The sequence below is a fragment of the Maniola hyperantus genome, chromosome 10, assembly GCF_902806685.2.
Source record: "Maniola hyperantus chromosome 10, iAphHyp1.2, whole genome shotgun sequence".
NCBI classification, from domain to species: Eukaryota; Metazoa; Arthropoda; class Insecta; order Lepidoptera; family Nymphalidae; genus Maniola; species Maniola hyperantus.
The window spans coordinates 12,224,165-12,245,733 of record NC_048545.1 but is presented as its reverse complement, the minus strand read 5'-3'; the positions used below and the strand labels follow the sequence as shown (position 1 = coordinate 12,245,733).

General features: G+C 37.8%; 1 protein-coding gene across 2 annotated transcripts in view; it reads right to left on the bottom strand.

Moving 5' to 3' along the window:
- Positions 1-21,569, bottom strand: part of LOC117985950 (C3 and PZP-like alpha-2-macroglobulin domain-containing protein 8) — a 228,620-nt gene that overhangs the window by 3,752 nt on the left and 203,299 nt on the right. For both annotated transcript variants that reach the window (XM_069501479.1, XM_034972749.2), the window contains 11 exons: positions 12,588-12,738; positions 6,835-6,993; positions 6,091-6,288; positions 5,492-5,717; positions 4,855-5,143; positions 3,981-4,489; positions 3,609-3,754; positions 2,663-2,855; positions 1,940-2,096; positions 1,209-1,360; positions 80-239 (listed from right to left, as the gene is read on the bottom strand). In XM_069501479.1, coding sequence (XP_069357580.1) covers positions 80-239; positions 1,209-1,360; positions 1,940-2,096; positions 2,663-2,855; positions 3,609-3,754; positions 3,981-4,489; positions 4,855-5,143; positions 5,492-5,717; positions 6,091-6,288; positions 6,835-6,993; positions 12,588-12,738 — 2,340 coding nt within the window. The remainder of the gene's footprint in view (positions 1-79; positions 240-1,208; positions 1,361-1,939; positions 2,097-2,662; positions 2,856-3,608; positions 3,755-3,980; positions 4,490-4,854; positions 5,144-5,491; positions 5,718-6,090; positions 6,289-6,834; positions 6,994-12,587; positions 12,739-21,569) is intronic.

Below are 21,569 nucleotides of genomic sequence, written 5' to 3'. Positions count from 1 at the left end.
AAAGTTCTAACATTATGAAGTTGGAAAGGGCGACAACCTCAGCAATGAGAAAAAACGTTTTAATTAGCTTCAAACTTACATTAGTAAAGAGAAACCAAACGGATTCGCCACGTGAGCCGTAATGTAAATCGGCGAACGTAGCACCGTCTAATACCACCGGGTTGACTGAATGTAGTTCATAGCCTGAGAAGAGCGATGATTCCAGGCGCAGTATACCGGATCGTTCTTTGCCTTTCCATCTAAAATAAAATAGAAATGATTTATTATATACAAATCCAACTGGTATTGGTATTAAAAGATAGGTACTTATATTAGTAATGGGTAAAAATTTTGGTTTGGCGCATATTTAATTAAAATGAATTTAGAGCTAAAGCAGATTTAGATTAAGACTTAAAAAATACAGAAGATTTAAACTAAGAATGCGTTGTCAACTTTTGCGTAATTTTTATTCACCTCTTTACCCCGTACCAAAAACTCCTTATTGAAAATTTGCCTAAAAGGAGTTAGCTCTACGATAAATTATCATGCTGCAGTGCATAGGTACACGTGGGAGTAATGTGGTATATATTAACAGGTTGTCCAAAAATATTAGGAGGTGAGCTGGAGGAAGAGCCAGTGGTAAGGTTTTTTTTCTGAGACACAATCACAAATGAATAGGAAAGCGAATTCAAAAACTATTTAAGATACAGTCCGCTATTTTTGGATTGAAGTATCTGCAGTGATCTAAGGTTTTCAACATACTTGTTAATTGGGACTACCCACGATGATCTCACATGGCTTATTTTTTATCGTCAAAATGGATGAAATTAGATAAAACTAAATCCACTTCTTATCTTTCTATTTCATCAGCATCATGATCAACTCATCGCCGGCTCCCTGCAGAGCACGGGTCTCCTCTCAGAGTGAGAAAGGTTTGGCCATAGTCTACCAGCCTGCCCATGTGCGTATTGTTAGACTTCACACACCTTGGGGAACATTATGGAGAACTCTCAGGCATGCAGGTTTCCTCAAGATCTTTTCCTTCACCGTTAAAGCAAGTGATATTTAATTACTTAAAACACACAATTAATCCGAAAAGTTAGAGGTCCGTGTCCGGAATCGAACCCGTGATCTCCGATTAGAAGGCGGACAGCTACAGCCACAGCTATCTTTCTATTTGCTATCTACTAATATTTGGTATAGATAAAAAAATAGGAACTGTTACTTACTTGAAGCAAGTTTTGATGATTAAAGTGGGCAAGTTCCCTTGCAAGTCCTCGATGCTGCTCCTCTCTGGGCGGATCTCTTCAATGATGCCAGCTCGGATGCTCAAAAGGGCGTTTGCTGGTTTTGGGGTGTAAGTTGAATACGATATGGTTCCCTATAAAGAAAACATGACGTGTTTGTACATAGTATTAAGCTCCTTGTTGTAGTTGTCTTCACGGTAGGTAGGTTATATTTATAACTAGTCCATTATCACATCACTATAGTCGCAATTGCTGTGATTAGGATAGGATAGGCTGACCAACATTGGATGGCTGTGGTCACGGGGCACCTAGAACTGCCACGCTAGACCTTTTATTTATTCATTTAGTACTAACATTACTAACATATTTATAAGGAAATATTGTTACTAACGCACTTGTTACTACTACTAACTCTGGTAAATGTTTTTTAACTCAATATGGAATCAGTCTGAAATAAAAGATAATTTATTTATTTATTGATGTATTTCAGCCAAGAGTAAGGTGACAGCCAACTTTAGGAAATTGCGATCGTCACAGCCCACAGGTGCTCGTTTTTCAAAAGTGCTTTGTAGTAAATGAGAAAGCTGAAGGAAAAGTAGGTCGGATATCAATTAGCTCCTGAGCAATCTGGTAAACTATCAAAATTAAGTATATAGAGTTAAAAAACTAAGAGTTCGCTCTAATAATAGACACAAGTTTCTAGAGATATGTACCTGCACAGTAGCGCATCCAGCACCAGTAGCGTAAACAAAGACCTTGGTTGGTAATCCAGGCAGTTGCAAAGGCCTGGGCGGAGTTTTCGCTCGGAGTTCTAGCGTATCTGTTAGTTCCATTCCTGCTGTTGCAAGGGACACTGTGAGAGCTCGATGCCTGAAATAATATTTTATGCAATTAATAAAAAGCCACGACAGCCTAGTGGTTAAGACTTCGGCTTTCTATTTGGGGATCAAGGGTTTCATAAAAGCAATTAAATATCACTTGCTTTAACGGTAAAGGAAAACCTTGAGCGGAAACCTACATTACTGATGTACTTAGGTTTCCGCTCAAAGTTTGGAACATTATGGAGAACTCTCAGGCATCATGCTTGAGCGTTCTCCATAATGTTTTCAAAGGTGTGTGAAGTCTGCAAATCCGTAATTGTCCAGCGTGGTGGATTACGGCTGCCTAAATCATTCTGAGAGGAATCCCGTGCTCTCATTCCTCACACGTGTAGTAATGGGTTAAGATGATGCAATTATTTTGGATCTTCTATCATCCTAAAGCAAGAGGAAACATATCTTCAACGGATCGAACGGTTTGCCGGATCAACAAATTCTTGAAAAATCGGCAGTGCATTGACGGTTCCTTTTGTGCTGCAAATTCTCATGGGCAGCGGTTATCATTTAACATCAGGTGACCTGGCACTGTACGCTGTTTATTTTTTTAAAAACACTCACCTATCATGAGCCAAAGCAGCATACTGTGCGGCTGCTTTAGTAGCACTGTAAGCTAGGCTTGGATGTCGTTGCAGAGTTGAAGCGCGATAGTACAGGAACCTCGCTGCTGCCTCTCCTTCCGCTAGAGCTCCTCTCGCACACGCTGCTAGAAGAACTCTGACTCCGGCCACGTATTGCTCCATTGTTACCGCTTCTGCAAACAAAGCGTACTCACCAATTAATCACTCAATTTGAGCTTCGGTAGCTCAATCGTTAAAGGAGCGGACTGAAATCCGAAAGATCGCCGGTTCAAACCCACCATTGCCCAATTATTGCACCTAGTCCTAGCACAAGCTTTACGCTTAGTTGCAAGGGAAAGGGGAATATTATTCATGACTCATGATTATCGTAGTTAAAAAAAAAGGATTTTATTAGCGCCAGTTTAAGTCATCTTATCTGAAATCTCATATAACTTAAAACATGAATACCTAATCTGACTTTAAGTTGGAAAAGAAAGTCTACAGTCGTCTTACAGTTCTATAAGTTCTTAAGTATGGGTTGCCTGGAAGAGATCACTTTAGTGATAAGGTCGCCCTTTGTTTTTTAAGTGTATCCTGTATTCTTACTCTCTGTAAATCTATTAACAATAAAGTTGTTTTAATTTTTTTTTTAATGAAAGTTCTAAACCTAGTCCTGACAGTCACACAGAAACTTTTTTCAACGATCAAAAGTTCTCTAAAATGATTTTATCTAAATTCATACAATTTTTTCGATTCAAACAAAACCACCGAATAGTCAAAAAGTGTGATTGTTAAAACTCAAAACTGTATAATATATAATATCTATCTCTCTATCTAGCTCGATTGGTGATTTTTAAATGATAGTAATAGTACGTAAATAGTTGCATAAAGTATAGTAAATTCATTAATAAAATAATCAATGTTTCTTTTTTTTACTAGATATTTACCGTAAGAAGTCGTTTTGATATTTCTTGAAGTTTCTTCTAAAAGCCAGTCTGCAGCATCTTTCCTTGGTGCTGGCCATCCAAATTCTCCTTCTTCAGTTGTTGATGCATTTCTGAGGATCACTAATGCTTCTGGTACGATAGGACTCCTGTAATAAAATCAGAATGTCTGTGGCATTAATTAATTGCACGACTTGAAAGAGTTGAAACATTTATGAATTTTAATTGCCTGATATAAAAATAAAAAATCACTTCAAACATTACTAATTTTATTTATGAAGGAAAGATAGGCACCTGATGAAACTTGAATATTGAAGCATAACATTTTTTTTAAAATGTGTTCTATAGTAGATATAAATATAATTATTTTTATACCTGGCTAAGACAAGGCCCAAGACAGTTGCAGCTAGGGCAGCCGGAGAAGTAAGGTTATACAGATTTTTCTCCAAATAGGTTTGAGCTTTCTTTGCTATATCTGCATCCAATTGGTTTTCAACTCCAACCTCCAACAATGTTACTAAAGTTTCAGCAGTTACTTCAATCGTTCTCTCCCACTCTATTTCTTGTTGAGTCATATTGCCGTCTCTATCATAATAGTAGTATTCGTTTACATCAATTTCTTTTTCAGAACTGTTAGATTGTTTGATTTCAACTGGATAGTAATCAACTTCTTTATCAGCGGGTAGTGGGGTAAAAGACCCATCAGGGTTTTGCCTTGATTGTATCCAATGTTTAATAGATTGTAGTAGATTCGGATCGACCGGATAGTATGATTGTATTTTGTTAAGAATTTCCAGGATCTTGATTGTTGATAAGTGACTGCTTACAGCGGGATGGTCGCTGAATGAATTGTCACTTTTGCGGAACGAGAGGAGAATTTGAACCTGTAAAAAATGAATGATGACTTAGGTTGTAATTCGATCTTTAAGTAACTATTTATGATGGCATTGCATGCATTGCATGCATTTGAAATTTAAGGGTCATTTTTATTTTCTTCTACATCTATTATAACTAAATCTATTACTTAGATCCTCTGTTAGTTCATCTTACATAGTGTACTCACATTTCTACTGCAATAGTTTCTCTCAACTCTACATAAACGAAATAATGTAACTAAGCCTGACGAGTTTAATCCAATGACTTATAAGGTCCAGTTGCGTGACTGGCAGTTAAAGTTACGTTACGGTTACGGCTAAACTGCCTGTCATGCAACTGGACAGTGATTTACTAATAAAGTTAAACAAATCACCTGTTCTGGCAACTTCTTCAAAATCCTCTCCCTTTCATTCTCATCAACCAAATGCGGGATATGTTCCAAAGCTAACAATGGAGCCAAACTAGCTGAAGCAGCTGATAATTGGGAATCTCTCCACACATCCGTCCATTGGTCAGAGGAATCTGTTTGGAGGCTGTATAGTGGAAGATGAAGACCGCCGGAGACGAGGAGTGTTCCACTCGCAGAACCAGGGACTACGCCGTGAGGAAGACCCAGTTCCAAGACTTGAGAGAAACCCGCTTCCTCGTTGAAATTCCATATTCTGTAAAATAAATATTTGATAAAAATAAATAAAATACGTGTTTTTGTAAAAAAATAATGTCATAAAAACGTGTAAAGTACATAAATAATCTACTTAGTTTGTGTAAAAAAAAAAAAAATTTGATAAATAAATTTTGCTAAAGTCCAGTAATAGATTCAAACATAGATTAATTATTGGTCTCGCTCCATGGATTCAAATGATGATTCGAAAACACTTGTAAAAAATTATTTGAATAAAAATCTTTTTATTCCTATTTTTGTTTATTATCGGGTGACTTTGCTCCCTTGTGTTTATGTATTAAATGAATTGTGAAACATAGCTAACCACCCATTTATCAAGTTCATTTACCTAAAATCAGCCTTATCTCCCCACAATGCACTAAATCCAACGTATTTGATCCTCATATCGGACGTCAGTGGCCACACCAGCAGTCTTCGTTCAGAAGGTGCGGCACCACGACCGACCGACAGTCGTCCTCCTTCCCACCACACCCACCACGCGCACCACGCGTTGGCACCAGCACATTCCTCGTCACTTTCTGTTTGCTCTGCACTCGCTAGATGGACGTCGTAGCCTATAAGCAAATATATTCGTTTGTCATTCGTTATTTATTTATTTTGGTGTATACAACAATATATAGATTACAAGGAGTAGCTTCACTTCAAAGATGTGAACCACTACAACTCTCGATGACTGCTCAGGATCTGGAGTTTGCACTTGAAATTCTTTGTTTAAAAGGTAACAGTAGCGGCATTGGAGAGGGATCCTTTTATGAATATGCCAGATCAGCTAAACTTGAGGCTATTAAGCAGTGTTATTTTTCTCTCAAACACAACTCGATACATGTCATCCGAAGGTAAAGCAGACAGGGCGGCGACACAGTGCATTGCGCAACTTGAATACCAGGTCAGCACCTAAATCTAGTGCCGAAACCTTGGTTTTCTTACCATGTTTGCCTTTAGCAATCCACACACGAGTCCTCTCAAACACGACTCGGTACATGTCATCTGAGGGTTCCCGTATAGCAGACAGGGCGACATGGGCAGCACCCTGAGCCCGCAGCTCCAGCACCAGGCCCGCTCGATTCCGCGGTGCAGCCACCCATTGCCACTCCCATGAACCACGGGATGAGACCGCGAGATGCTCTGAAATATGGTGAATTTATTTTTAGATTCATCATCATCATCATGGAACTATGAAACAGCTTAGCTTATTACAGTAGCCGGCAAGAAATATTGTACATCGACCTTTAGAATGGATTTCGGCTTTGTAGGCGGCTAGTCTAAATATATATAAAATGAAAAGGTGACTGACTGACTGACTGACTGATCTATCAACGCACAGCTCAAACTACTGGACGGATCGGGCTGAAATTTGACATGCAGATAGCTATTATGAGGTAGGCATTCGCTAAGAAAGGATTTTTGAAAATTCAGCCCTCGCCTAAGGGGGTGAAATTGGGGTTTGAAAAGTCTACGCTGACGAAGTCGCGAGCATAAGATAGTTGCATATAAATCTTCACTTTACTATGTTAATTCTTAGATAACCTTGTAAAAATTGAAATCACCGCTTTTGGCTTACTTTTTCAGATTATTTTATCACAAAAATAGCAACGTAGTTGAAGTGTAAGGAGAAAGAAAAGTAAAAGATGAAGGAAATAATACTTACTATATTATATAGAACGTACTAACCGTTAGCGCAAAAGTATGCACTCTGCGTGTCGCTTCTATGCAGCCCCTCCGGGAGCACCAGCACGCTGGCGGATCGGATGACAGAGCCGACTAGAGTCTCGTTGTTGAAAGACGTGTACGACACCGAACAGTTATCCGCGCTGTATCCAGTTACCTCCACTGAAACAGAAATAGGGAAGATTCTAACACGAGAAACTAAATAGAAATGGGGAAATACTTTGTCATTTTAGCCTCAAAGATGCATGGTAGTAATAGGGATATTCTTTGGCGTTTTAAGGTACTGCAAAGCCGCATTTTAATGTAATGTAAGAATTTGGCATAAAACCTGAGCTGTGCCAAAGATGTGATAGTCTATAGTGGTTAGGACATCCGCCTTATAATCGGAGGTCGGCGATTTGATCCCGGGCACGCACCTCCAACTTTTCGGAGCTATGTGCATTTTAATTAATTTAATATCACTTGCTTTAACGTGAAGGATATGATGATGTTGATTAATTAGGCCATATAACTCATACAAAAACCTTTAACTCAAAGAGATGAAATAATAAACAAGCCCTGCTAAAAATATACTTTATTGCCACTGTCTTGAAGTAAAGTAACATGGCACATTATTTCCTTAATATGAAACTGGCGGCAAGTGTTTATAGCATCACGAGTCGTAAAACGTGGTTATGTGAGAACGGATCCATCCTACAAGTAAACAAAGTACCAAGCTAACTTACTTAACGTTGGACAAGAATTATTGCAGTGTAACTTTCAACTTAGTAAGTAGGTATAAGATTTTTCACTCTAACCAGCCTTTTTAAAAGGGTTTAAGGATTACTATATACTACCTGCACCTAATCTCATTTAATAACGTGAATGAAAACTTTGTGAATCATTATTTTAGAGACAGAGAGTCGGACTATTTAGTAGATGGGCATAAATTTAAAAAAAACCTAGTTTTCCAATTTTATTCAAATCCAATAATCGATAATCAAAAAGTGTAATTTATTACCTATTTTGATTTTTTTTTGATATGATCTGATTTGATTTGATTTATTGCTAATAAGTTACTGCACTTATTAGCAATTACTAACCATTAATTTTAAGTTTGTTTGTACCTTAGGCACAAGATGAATAAACTAGTTTTCTTTATTTCTTTATTTCTTTATTTCTTTATTTATTTATTTCTTTATTTCTTTATTTCTTTATGTCTTTATTTCTTTATTTCTTTATTTCTTTATTTCTTTATTTTTTATTTTTTTATTTCTTTATTTCTTTCTTAAAGTGATTTTGTTAATTGTATTGTAGAGTAATCAAATATTTACATAATAACAAGGTAACATCATAGTCGTGGTTCTCTACAAATGGACAATTAAAATTCGCAAAAAGTATTGCACCATCTCAAAGTTAAGACGACGTCTTTTGAAAATTTGTTGGTGTTGGTGTGAAAATAAAATAAAGCGAAGAACCACAATAAATTCGAAGAGAGGAGGAAGTTTTTGACACAGTTAGAAGTTTGTAAGGGGAGAAATAGTGTAAGTGCCAATACGAGGTTACTTACCTACTACAAGCTACTTGTTCACACGAACGTTGAAAGAAGTAAAACTTTTGACATCAAATTTTAAGCTTGATCAAATTACTTTGCCTACTTCACCCACTGTGTTGAGTAGACATAACATGGTTGGTTACAATACTAATGGAACGAAAAACAGAAGACGATGTGTAACGACAGATTGGAAGACCCTTCACTAGGTAGAAGATAGTTTATAGGTGTAAGGTAGAAGAACAATTTCATGGCATTTCGAACCAGTAGTAAATTCACCACAATCGAATCTCTGACCTATCGAATAGTAGGCGTCTTAATCACTGAGCTATCACTAGTGACACACCCACGACACCCTACAATATAAGCGAATTTATATAATACTAGCTTATGCTCGCGACTTTGTACGCCTGGACTATATACATTTCAAAACCCCATTTAACCCACTAAGGGGTAGAGTTCCGAAAAATCCTTTCAAATTTCATGTCTCTAGAACCAGCGGTTTTAGCTGTGCGTTTATATTATATAAGTCAGTCAGTCAGTCAGGACTTTGAATTTTATATATGTATACAGATTATGTTCCCTATTAGATACTACTACCGGAACACCAACCTGTCCGCACACATTTGTTTGTGTGTGTGGACAGGTCGGTGTTATCCGTAGGACACAGGATTTGTGCTAGCTAGTTGAGCGGGACAAGGACAATGCCATGCGCAAGTATCATTAGTGCTTTTCACTCGCATGGTACAGTTCTTGCAATTCACGAAGGCTAGTGAACTTTACTTGTGGTAACGTCGTTTACATGGTCATTGCGTAAGTGAGCGTGCATGTCGGACCAATCAGTCGCCTGTCAAGCGCTGTCAAACGCACACATTTAGGGTACCTTACATATATATACCGATACGACTTAAACACAAGTACTAACTAAACTAAGTATAACAAGGTGAGAATCGAGTGACCATGCGATGATAAATTAACGAAGCAAGCGACACTCCCTTCTTTATGTAGTTATAGTTAGTAGGTATTCTGTGCTATTAGTACAGCAAACCAAAATTTAATTCAGGTGTTGATGGACATCCTCCCAAAACCGCAATCCATTGTGATAGCGGCTGTCATTTGCATAATTCACGGAATAACGTCATTAAACGTGATTGTGCTGACGTGTTCCGTATAAATGTTAATTTCGGATACTGGGTTACATAAACTAGATCTATAATTTTATCTATAATCTATAAAACGCTTTTATATTATATACCTACCTAAATAATTATAAATATATAACACAATCGAATAAGATGAGCTAGGGGCAAGAATAGCAGGAAAACAATAATTTTGCGAACAATTTATTTATATGCAGTTATTTCTATGTATATAAAAAGCTTTTAAAAATACTGTCAAAGGAAAAAGGTACTAACTACATTTCAATACTAAATTTTGATGAGCTATTTATTCTCAGCAAAAATCGCAAAATTAAATTAATTCGACCTTAAAATTATAGTTTACTAGCTGCCGAACTTCGTACCGCCTAACAGTTAATTCTTTTTCAGGATTTTTTTTAAATTTGTCTCTCCGTAAGAACCATCCCCGTACTTCAAGGAATATTATGAAAAAACAATTAGCGAAATCGGTTCAGCTGTTCTCGAGATTTGCGATCAGCAACACATTCAGCGATAGATTTTTATGTATAGAGATAAAGCAATTTACATTTACAAATGGTAATTAAGATTAAGCCTTTAGCATACTGACTATTTCTCCTGTGGTAATGAAACGTCGTAAAGCGTTAATCGTTTCGTTACTGCATAATATGAATACGTCCGTGTGGGTATGACTAAATTAATGTAAAGCAGTTAATTCTTCTTCGCCTAATACATAATAGGTTAACGTTAAAACGTTTTAAGTCCATAGATGGAAAGTCTTTAGAGATTCCTGAGTGTTTCTATTATGTCTATATCTGAACACAATGCATCGTAATGGCTTCGTAATAGAAGAAGCAACCGGGTAGGTATTTTCCAAGAGACTACGACTTCACATCAAGCTGTTGACAATATAAACTCGATCTTGGCAGGATATTTTCCACTAACAAATATATGAGAAAAATTGCTTCACAAGTTACAAGAAGTTTATCCAATAAAGAGTAAAATCGCTTGCGGAAACGCTACCGTGTTGTGAAATGAGATTTTGTACAACCTGAGCCATTTTTGCTGGAACATGTTAGACTTAGTTTGAAAATATTTTCAAAGGGCTTTGGGGATTACATTTTGATAAAAATGCAAACTGTGATCGAATATAAATTTGCATAGTTTAAGCCAATATAATATTTACAACTAAATAAGCAGAATTGAATAAAGACGACAGTAAACTTAAAGCGCAACACATACCGACAGAGCTGAGGTGTGCCTCTTTCTTGATAACAACAAAAACTAAGGCATAACAGATGCGGTGCGCGGGAAACCTAGGTGCAACCAATTGCGGCGTATGTCCTACATGTAACGTTTTCAGTATCAATATCAACTCAGCTTTACGTAGTTTTACATACGACTGAAATTGGTTATTTCAGCCGTATGTAACTACATACAGTTGACTTTTCATAATTATTATAATAAATAAATATATAAATTATCAAAAAAACCATCTATAGGACCCCAAAGAAGGCTGTAGCAAAACTGAATCCAACACATTCAACTCAATGTAGTGAAAGTCGGAACATTTCGAACAATTTTTTTTCCAGGTTGCAAGGTTTTCGTTTACAACTTGATGTCCTGTGTCATATTATTTTGAAAGCTTCATAGAACAGGATTTTTGGTTAGCTCTTCTAATATTTTGAAACCATTTTGAAACATATTATTCTTCAAGTGTTCTTTTATTACAGCTCTCGGTTACAATCAAAAGCTTTAAAAAAAGATAAATATCACAATTTCAGAGTTAATAACTCTAACTCAGTACTCCACGTTAGTTCATACTCATACAGGCAGTTACAAAGTCTTTTGTTACGCGAGTATTTTGTAAGGCATACAGTTTTGGAACTTTTGATTTAACAATTAGGAGCGACGCGAGCTCATGCCGAGAATTTGAATCGTGAACTTCATTAAAATATTTTGCTTCAAAGATTGCTCGGGTGAGGAACGCGTATAATTTTTCGGGCTTTGTCTTTGCTTTAATTTAAGTTAGGAAATCTTCTCGAGAAGGATAATCTTTGTTGTGCCGTGGAAGAGGTATTTTTTGGAATTAGTTACTTATTCATGTTATAATTAGGTACATAATTATTATTCTATTTGGAAATAATTTACAAATACGATTTACATAAAACCATGTGAGAGAGCTTAATTAATATGTACCTATCCTTGAAATGCCATTTTATAACTTAAGCTGCTCTTGGTTACAATCAAAAGCTTTAAAAAAGAAGAAATTAATTTAAAAGTCAATTTAAGTTACGCGTGTATTTTGTAAGGCATACAGTTTCGGAACTTTTGATTTAACAATTAGGAGCGACGCGAGCTCATGCCGAGAATTTGGATCGTGAACTTCATTAAAATATTTTGCTTCAAAGATTGCTCGGGTAAGGAACGCGTATAATTTTTCGGGCTTTGTCTTTGCTTTTATTTAAGTTAGGAAATCTTCTGGAGAAGGATTATCTTTGTTGTGCCGTGGAAGCAGAACTTTTTTTTGGAAATTTTTTTGGTTGTCACATTGTAAGATCTAGGTTAGATACTTTAAACGTTAAATTCGTAGGTAAGCAAACTGCAAAGATAATTATAAAGTTTTTTTGAACATACAATGAAAAATGACATTTTTATCCACTTTAATCTTTCTGTATACGTTAACTCTTTGCGTAGTATGTTTTTAGGCCATCATTCTGTTCATATTGTTTAAAATTCTATGCAGATACCTTAGCAGATTAGAAACCTGTTTTTCATGCAGAAAAAATTTCAACGTTGGTCCCCAGGAAGCAAACTTCAAACCGTTCTTTGGCTTGCCTCTTCCGGTATCAGCCCAACAAAAAATCAGCCTGCCTGTAGCAGCAGGCAGCAAAAGTTAGTTTGAAACCATCTGTAGTCCGCGACAGGTTGAGATGGCAATCGGGGAGGGAACGCCTCGCATACCCGCACAGCCCCTGCGCTAACTTGGTACGAGAGATCGCGGTAGACTTGCGGGTGTGCAGGGCGACCACCCGCCTCATACCCCGATTGCCATCTTGACCTGTCGCGTACTATAGCTATATTCTTACCAGTAATATTCTTCCTCCCAGGAGTATTAACAGCCACACGCACGACTAGTTGCGTGCCTCCACGAGGGCCAAGTCTCAGACGTTCAGTGACGTACAGAGCACCGGTACTTGCGAATGCTGCTCCTGCACTCAGAGCCAAAAGAGCGGTTACCTGGAAATAAAATAATGGAATTTGTAGCATCCTATGTGATCTGTGAAATAAGAGATTTAGCGGCTTTGTAGAGCGTTGTCGCTGTCACTCATACCTATGTGACGTTTTGTCGGTCTCAACGACAGATACAACGCTCTACAAAACCGCTATCTCTTTCTAAAGGTCGGTGTACATAATTTTCTGCCGCGTACCTACTGTATGCCAACTGTGTTCAGCCTAGTTAGTATCTGGTGTTAGTATCAATGCCCAACTAATCTATACTTACATAAAAATAATAGATAGGTACCTACCGTGACTAGCTGACTGACAAACAATGCACAGTCAGTATATGACTATTTATTAGAAGCTCTATTTTAAATTTCTAATTAACGGTGTTTATGCATTCATTTTAAGTATTTGAGCTTGGCCAGTTTTTGTATCAATAACTTTAACTTTAGGTAAGTCACTTAAGTACTTAATAGAGTTTTTTTAGGAAGTATCGTACGTAAATTCACTTACATCCGTTAAAATCTATAGGTAAGCAAATCTATACTAATATTATAAATACGAATGTGTGTCTGTCTGTCTGTCCGTCTGTCTGTCTGTCCGTCTGTCTGTCTGCTAGCTTTTCATGGCCCATCCGTTTTACCAATTTCGATGAAATTTGGTACAGAGATAGCTTGCGTCCCTGGGAAGGACATAGGTTACTTTTTAGCCCGAAAAATTAAAGAGCTCCCACGGAATTTTAAAAATCCACGCGAACCAAGTCGCGGGTATCATCTAGTATAATATAAACTCATTAACTCAAATAGCTTTGAGGTATAATCGAGGTATCCCGCTGATAATTGAAGCTGGCATGTCTGGCGATAATATGGACTGGATCCTACAACTCTCTCAGCCAATTCCGAGAAAGGATCTCTAGAGGATCGTAGACATGACTAGAAGATATTGAAGCGACTACACGATTCACTGAATTGAGTATAATAATTGTTCATTAATCGTAAGCAATATCCAGGTGAAGATACAACTTGTGTTCATGCTTGGATTTAATATTATACTTAGTAACAGCTATCTATTATTACGTTAATACAATATTAATATAACATAATATAATTATGTACAATCCATTCTAATATTATTGTTATTTATTTATTTATTATTTAATTAGAACGGCCATAAAGCCAATTACACTAATTAAACTACAAGTACAAACTAATATAAACATACTTACAAAAATTGTTAAAATTATAAATTTTAAAAAGCAAAATTAAAAATTTTCACAAAAGTGCAAGAGATCTGACCCTTGAGGTCAGCCCATTTGTCAGCAAATATGTCACAGCGAGGGGACTCCTTCAGCAGCGCGTTGAGCGCAGCCAAAGTGCGCGGTATGGGTGACGGAGCGCGCTACCGTGCGACTAAACGGACTTGCGAAAAATTTGGAGCGGTAGCGGAGATAGCTGTAATTAGAGGGTGCATAAACGCAGCAGAGCTTGTTGTGTAGTTCAGAGCAGTCGATCACACCCCTAAGAATCATGCAAATTGTACCAATTTGGTCGCAGTCTCTTCGGGTTTTGAGCGAGTGGAAACCCAAGTGCCCTTGGAGAAATTTTGTGGGATACATATAACATTATAATATTATAGGAATACATCGTTATTAACTATTTTACGTACTTACTCGAAAATTTCTTCTGTTACTTAGGGGTCTATGTATTTTTATTATAAAGTAGTAGGTACATTATTTTAGCATGCCAGGCTTCTTAGATGCTTTCTTATTTTATGTTCTTAATAGGTACTAGCTTATGCTCGCGACTTCGTCTGCGTGGACTACACAAATTTCAAACCCCTTAGAAGTTGAATTTTCAAAAAAAAAATTTGTGGATGCCTAGTCATAATAGCTATCTGCATGCCAAATTTCAGCCCGATTCGTCCAGGAGTTTGAGCTGTGCGTTGATAGATCAGTCAGTCAGTAAGTCAGTCAGTCAGTCAGTCAGTCAGTCAGTCAGTCAGTCAGTCAGTAAGTCAGTCAGTCACCTTTTAGGTATATCTTTAGATAAATGCGTTTGTTTGTCTGGTTACCTGTGAGTTTGTTTGTCTGTTACATTTTCACGGCCCATCCGTTTAACCGATTTTTATTAATTCTGGTACAGAGATTATCTTGCATCCCAGATGCATCCCAAAGATAGCCGCTATTTTTAAAACTCAGGTAGTACCTACCCACGGGATTACCAAAAACCTAAATCTACACGGACGAACTATTCTGGGAGTCAGACAATATTATCCTTCACATTATTTTAATGTATGTTTGGTTACAGCGAATCCCTTCGTTACGCATCCGGCAGACCGTGTCAAATACAAATATTTGCTACTAGGGGAGATAACACCCTAGCCGAATCATATTACTCTAAACTCAGAGGCCTTATCATGTTCTGTTGTCAGTTATATCCAGCTTTACCTTCAAGTTTCGAATATGATCATTATTATGTATTATTTAAGGTGAAATGGAAATGGCCGGCAGCTTCGAGATGTCTTCTTGTCCAAAATTCCTCAGTGCTTGAAGACCAAAGTCTTCGAACAGTGCGTGTTGCCAGTGATAACATATGGATCCGAGACATGGTCGCTTACTATGGGCCTCATAAGAAAGCTCAGAGTCACTCAGCGGGCGATGGAGAGAGCTATATGTTTCGAGTTTATCTATTAAATCAGAAATGAGGAGATCCTTAGGAGAACTAGAGTAACCGACATAGCTCAACGGGTTGCGTAGCTGAAGTGGCAATGGGCAGAACACATAGTTCGGAAAACCAATAGGCATTGGGGTCTCAAGGTGCAGGAATGGCGACCTCGTACCGGCCATTTCCATCATCATCATTATCATCAACCAATAGACGTCCACTGCTGGTCCCTACAAGCCATAGCGACCATGTCTCTCTAGCAACTATGCTAGAGAGACATGGTCGCTATGGCTCGGATCCATATGTTGTCACTGGCAACACGCACATCACTACCCCTAGTATAAATGCGAAAGTGTATTTGTTTGTTGGTTTTTTTTTGGTTTGTTGGTTTGTCCTTCAATCACATCGCAACGGAGCAACGGATCGACGTGATTTTTTGCATGGGTATAGTCAGTGGCGTGCAGGTCATAGAGGCATAAATGCACTGCTTACCCCAGTTGTAATAGCTTAATGCAAAGCTTATGACCTGCCAACTTAAACAGGTTCCTACCTAACTAATGCCTACCCTGGCTTCAAACCCTGTGCACGCCACTGGGTATAGTTTAAGACCCGGAAAGTGACATAGGCTACATTTATCCCGGAATATCAAAGAGATCCCACGGGATTTTTAAAACCTAAATCCATGCGTACGAAGTCGCGGGCATCAGCTAGTACAAGTTATGTAAAATCAGAATTTATTTTGGTAGATACATATGTAATGTTGGACAACTAGTGTCTTTATAGCTGCGTCTGTGACTCTACTTGCCATTCAGAATGCTTCGTATTCCGTTGAGCTATGACGGTAATAGAGAATAATGAGCACATACCATAATATAAACTATACAACCTATTACGAGACAATAATCATATCTTAACTTTAAACGTCAACAATACCTAACATGAACTTTTTAAACATAGAGTCACGTCCCAAGTCTAAAGTCATACAGTACTACTAGACACTGGTTAGCACGAACACCTGAGTCCTGAACAAATTCCGGAAGTTAGTATGTGCTTTATATAGCTGTTGAAATTTTAGTCCACCCCCAGAGAGACATTCCGACTACGGCAATGCAAACTAGTGCACAAGTTCGCTTGATTACAATTCGCTATTGTTTCGCGAAATTAAAAACTTTTATCAACTGTACAGTAAAGTTGATAAAAGTTTTTAATTTCTACGCTTTGTCATCTACCAAATGAACGAACTCTTTGTACTTAATTAGATACTGAATGAAACTGCTTAGGAGTATTGCGAAAGTTCTGAAAGCACCTAATTTGGAAAATAAATTTGACGAATAGTCTGTTTATTTGTACCTAACGAAACTTTTTGACGATGCTTCTAGAGTAGGTATCTATATCTATAGTTCGCGAAAGGTCGAGATGGCAATCGGGGTATGGGGCGAAGCGACGCCCCGTACACCCGCACGTAACCTTTCGAATACGGAAATCTAGACAAAAGTTCCAATCTTTCAATCCAAAATGGGAAAATTATACAAAATTACAAAACTGTTTAAAGTTTGGCAGCATTTAATCCTGGCGACAGAGTCCGGTGTAACTCTAATAGAATAGCAAACAGCTTCCCCGGGACACATTGTCTAACGATCTATTTGGCATGTGATCTCGGTGGAAATCCCCTATTGGAATTCGATGGACGACGCCGTTCCCAAACAAATCACTACGCACGTACACTCTTGAATGCATTTTAAATATTGGGATAGTGATAGGGTACTCTGTAACATGAAGATTTTGGTGCTAATGCCAATGCATTCATGAAAATATATTATATGCATTCATCATACAAAATGCATGCACGCAATCGTGCATGCATTTTGTAGATTATCATTTCTTGCATCAATCCGGGTATCTTTGAAAAAAGAGTGAATGGGCCATCTTCTAGGTAAACGCGTCCTATTTTTTTAATATGTTGCGACATATTTTTATTGATTGCAAGTTGTATAAGGCTAATAATTTAATTTTTTGATAATGTTTAATAACTTCATTTGATCTCTCTCTTAAAATATTTCTACACTATTAATTTAGTCGAATGTTATGGGCTCTTTAAATAGTACACTTCCATCTTTTTTGTACCAATTTTCTTGCAAATAATAAATAAATAATAAATAAATAAATAATCTTTATTTCACAGACATCAAGGCCCACAATATTATGTTAGTAACCATCTTAATCTATGTTAGTAACTATATTATAATATAATGTATGTTAGTAAGAAACTTATTCTATGTTAGTTAATATAATTAATATACTTATTAACTAATGCAGACATCCAGTGCGCCTTGAGAGCGCTGTCCTGTCTGTCTGCTATCACCTTCAGGATAATGTTAGGACTTCTCTCCAACCTACTTTTAATTGAGGCGATCCTTTTCCGTATGATTGCGAAGAAGCCGTCTACACAGTTATCCGCAAACATACCGGACGCGCTACAGTACCGAGGCAGTCCCAACATTATTCTGAAGATGTTATTATACTGGACTCGGAGGGCGTTTATAGATTTTTGGGTATAGTCAACCCACAGACTGCACGTGTAGAAGCTCTGACAAAAGGACTTGAACAAAGTGACCTTAACTTCTTTTGTGCAACGAGCAAATCTGCGAGCTATCATATTCCCTCTAACCGCCAACGCCCTCCGTTCCCTATCAATGTCACAATTATCTTTCATGTTTGCTGTAACCACATGACCCAGGTATGTGAACTTGGGCACCCTAACCAACTCTGCACCGTACAGTCTCACTGGAGGTACATAGCTGGGAGAAATGCTACCCGCCGCAAAGACCATGAGCATGCTTTTTTTTTTTACATTATATTTAAGTCCATGCTTTTCAGCATAGTCTTCGCACACCCGCAGCAAATCTCTCAGCGCGCAGACCGATGGGCTCAGCAGCACCATATCATCCGCGTAACTGATGTTATTAATCATCTGATTATCAATCGAACATCCCGCATGCATGCTGCTGAGCCCCTCGATCAGCTCATTCACGTACAGGCTGAAAAGCTTCGGTGAGCTCCTCCCACCTTGCCTGACTCCGCATTCCAGCCTATACGTGTCCGAGTATACCCCCGCCCACCTTACCTGGTTATCCTGCCTTGCATACCAGTGCCTAAAGATGCTGATGAGTTCCTGAGGCATGCCAGTGCGTCTGAGCTTGTCCCAGAGTATCGGGTAAGAAACCAGATCAAACGCTTTTGAGAGATCCAAGAAGCAGGCGTACACTGGTGTTTTCCTGCTCGTATAATACTTGACGGTCTCCTTTAGGGTCAACACGGCACTCTCCGTGGAAAGCCCTGCCCTGAACCCAAACTGTGCATCATGTAGGTCTAGGTATTGATCCAGTTTTCTATCCAGAAGTCCGTCAAGTACCTTGGCTGTTACGGTAGCTAATGAAATCGGCCTATAGTTCTTGATATCTGTAACGTCCCCCGTTCTGTCCTTCACAACTGGCACCACCACATTCCTCATCAATTCCTCTGGCAAGTATGAATGGACCACACATATGTTATACAACAGACATAAAACTCTAGGCAAGTGCACACCAGCATACTGAAGATGCTCAATGCTCAACCCATCATGTCCTGGCGATTTTCCACGAGTCATATACTTGACGATCCTTTTGACCTCTTCAGTTTTAAAAAAGGCCAAGGTGTGATTAGGTTCAGCATCGAGTCCCTCCACTGTGATGGCATCGTGTCCCTACACAATAATGATTATTTATTTATTTTTATTTATTTGAACTGGTTTAGGAATTAAAAGAATATATTATAAGTACCTACAAGACCTATAAGGATCGTACTCGTTACAGCAGCAGTTTAGGTAGGTATAATATACCTAGGTCATATACTAGCCACTGACAAAGAACGTGCTAGTGCTAGTTGATATCGTACCAGAAATAGCTAACTCCTGAACAAAGTTTAGTACGAACTTTAGCTCAAATACCAGCTGCTGAAATTTCACCTATTCCCCGGGAGAGACATTCCGAAAATGATAATGCATACTAGTTCACAAGTGTGTTTGATTAGGTACTGGTTCTATTTTGGCTAAATTGAAACCTCTATTGAGTAATATTGTACTTACAAAGAGACGATTATGTACTAGTGCCGTTTATCATCATCAAAATTGAAGACTTATTTAGTTGACGTTATTTCTAAGCTAGGTTCTATTATTTACTTATTGGGTACTAGCTTATGCTCGTGACTTCGTCCGCGTGGACTACACAAATTTCAAACCCCTATTTCATCCCCTTAGGGGTTGAATTTTGATAGATCAGTCAGTCAGTCAGTCACGTTTTCCTTTTAGATTAGATAGATTTAGATTAGGTTAAGAATAGTCTGTTTTAATCAGCAATGTAGGTATCTACAGGATTTGAAATGAGTGCTTCAAATGCGGCCCGAAAAAGATATATTTAATGTCCTTATTTCAAATATAAGTCAAATTTTTAGACTTATTGCTTGGGGTGTTAAGTTTTATTTTAGAACTAGCTTATGCCCGCGACTTCGTCCGCGTGGACTACACAAATTTCAAACCCCTATTTCACTCTCTTAGGGGTCGAATTTTCAAAAATCCTTTCTTAGCGGATCCCTATGTCATAATAGCTATCTGCATGCCAAATTTCAGCCCGATCCGTCCAGTAGTTTGAGCTGTGCGTTGATAGATCAGTCAGTCAGTCAGTCAGTCAGTCAGTCAGTCAGTCAGTCACCCTTTCCTTTTATATATTTAGATAAATATTTTTGTCCTCAGTTTAAAAGATTTCCTTTCCTTTAATCTTTTTAAATTTAATATCGATAACAAGAGGACTTAAATATAAATATTTTTCAATCGTTATTAAACTTTATGTTCAAGTGTTACGGTTTATAATAAACTGAAGTTGTTGAGATTATAAAACTTATTTCTACCTTCCGTAATAAGAAACACAGATTTATTATGTGTGCAAACCTGACCACTTGAGCGATGTCATTTTGCTCGTGAGCTGCCATCTATATCTACTATCAATAGTTTTAATGGTTGGAGAAACTTGAATCAAACACCTAATGAATAGTTATCCTAAGCTAAGTAAACGTCGAGTTTCGTGCAGGATGTACGTCCACATCAAAAAGGAGTGTCTGACGGACTATTTGGCAAAGGCTTCCGTTGGAAATCCTCATTTGCTCGATGGCTGTCGCTGTTTGCAAACAAATAGCCACAGTCGCTTTGAAATATATATACGTTGGCAGCATTTATTTTACATCCGTGCGATTGCTTGAAGTTGATTTCCTTTTGGGTGCTTGGGAAGAAACAAATGGGTTCGATCGAAACTCACACAGCTTTATTTGTACATAGAAAAAATCTGATGTTTTTATCATCAATTAGTGTTCTTTGAAAATAAGAAATTATACCGCTTGGACGAAATAAACCAAGTGCGAGTCCAACTCATGCACCGGTGATTGACAGAATGCGTGTAGTTATTTTTTTGTTTAAATTATCCCCAACTGCAAAAATAAGTTTGTAATCGCACAAAAATATGTTTTTATGTGATGTAAGTTGTAACTACAAATTAACGAATGTTGGAGTTTTCCTTCACTTGTGCTGTGAAATCTCGCCTTTTTCATGATTGTAGGTTTACAGAAAGTACAGGTTTTGATAACTCAACTGCTAAAGATTTACCTAGTACTGTTACAGGACTGAGCACAATGCAATCTTAATTGGTACGCACTAATCTGGACTTCACCGATGTCACAGACTTCATCATTAAAGAAGGCTGTGACATCGGCCTTTAGAATGACATTTCAGCTTTGTAGAGCGTTGTCTCTGTCACTCATGCCTATATGACGTTTTGTCGGTCTCAACGACAGAGACAACGGTCTACAAATCTCCTACTTTCGGCCACGTACTGTATTGTTAAGCCTTACTCAGTTATAGGTAGGTATATAGAATAGAGACTCTGCACGCTTCAGTGTACAGTAACCATTTTATGATTGTGATTTAGATAATAATTCTGACACCTTCACATATTAAATTATACCTCTAACCTAATTTCGTTTATCAAATACACCTACATCAGGTGGCGCAGAAACACCAGATAATAATTATCTCTGACTCAATATTCCTACAACGAGCAGTTATAAACTCTGTGTTAAAGCGTATAAGGTTTGATTTGC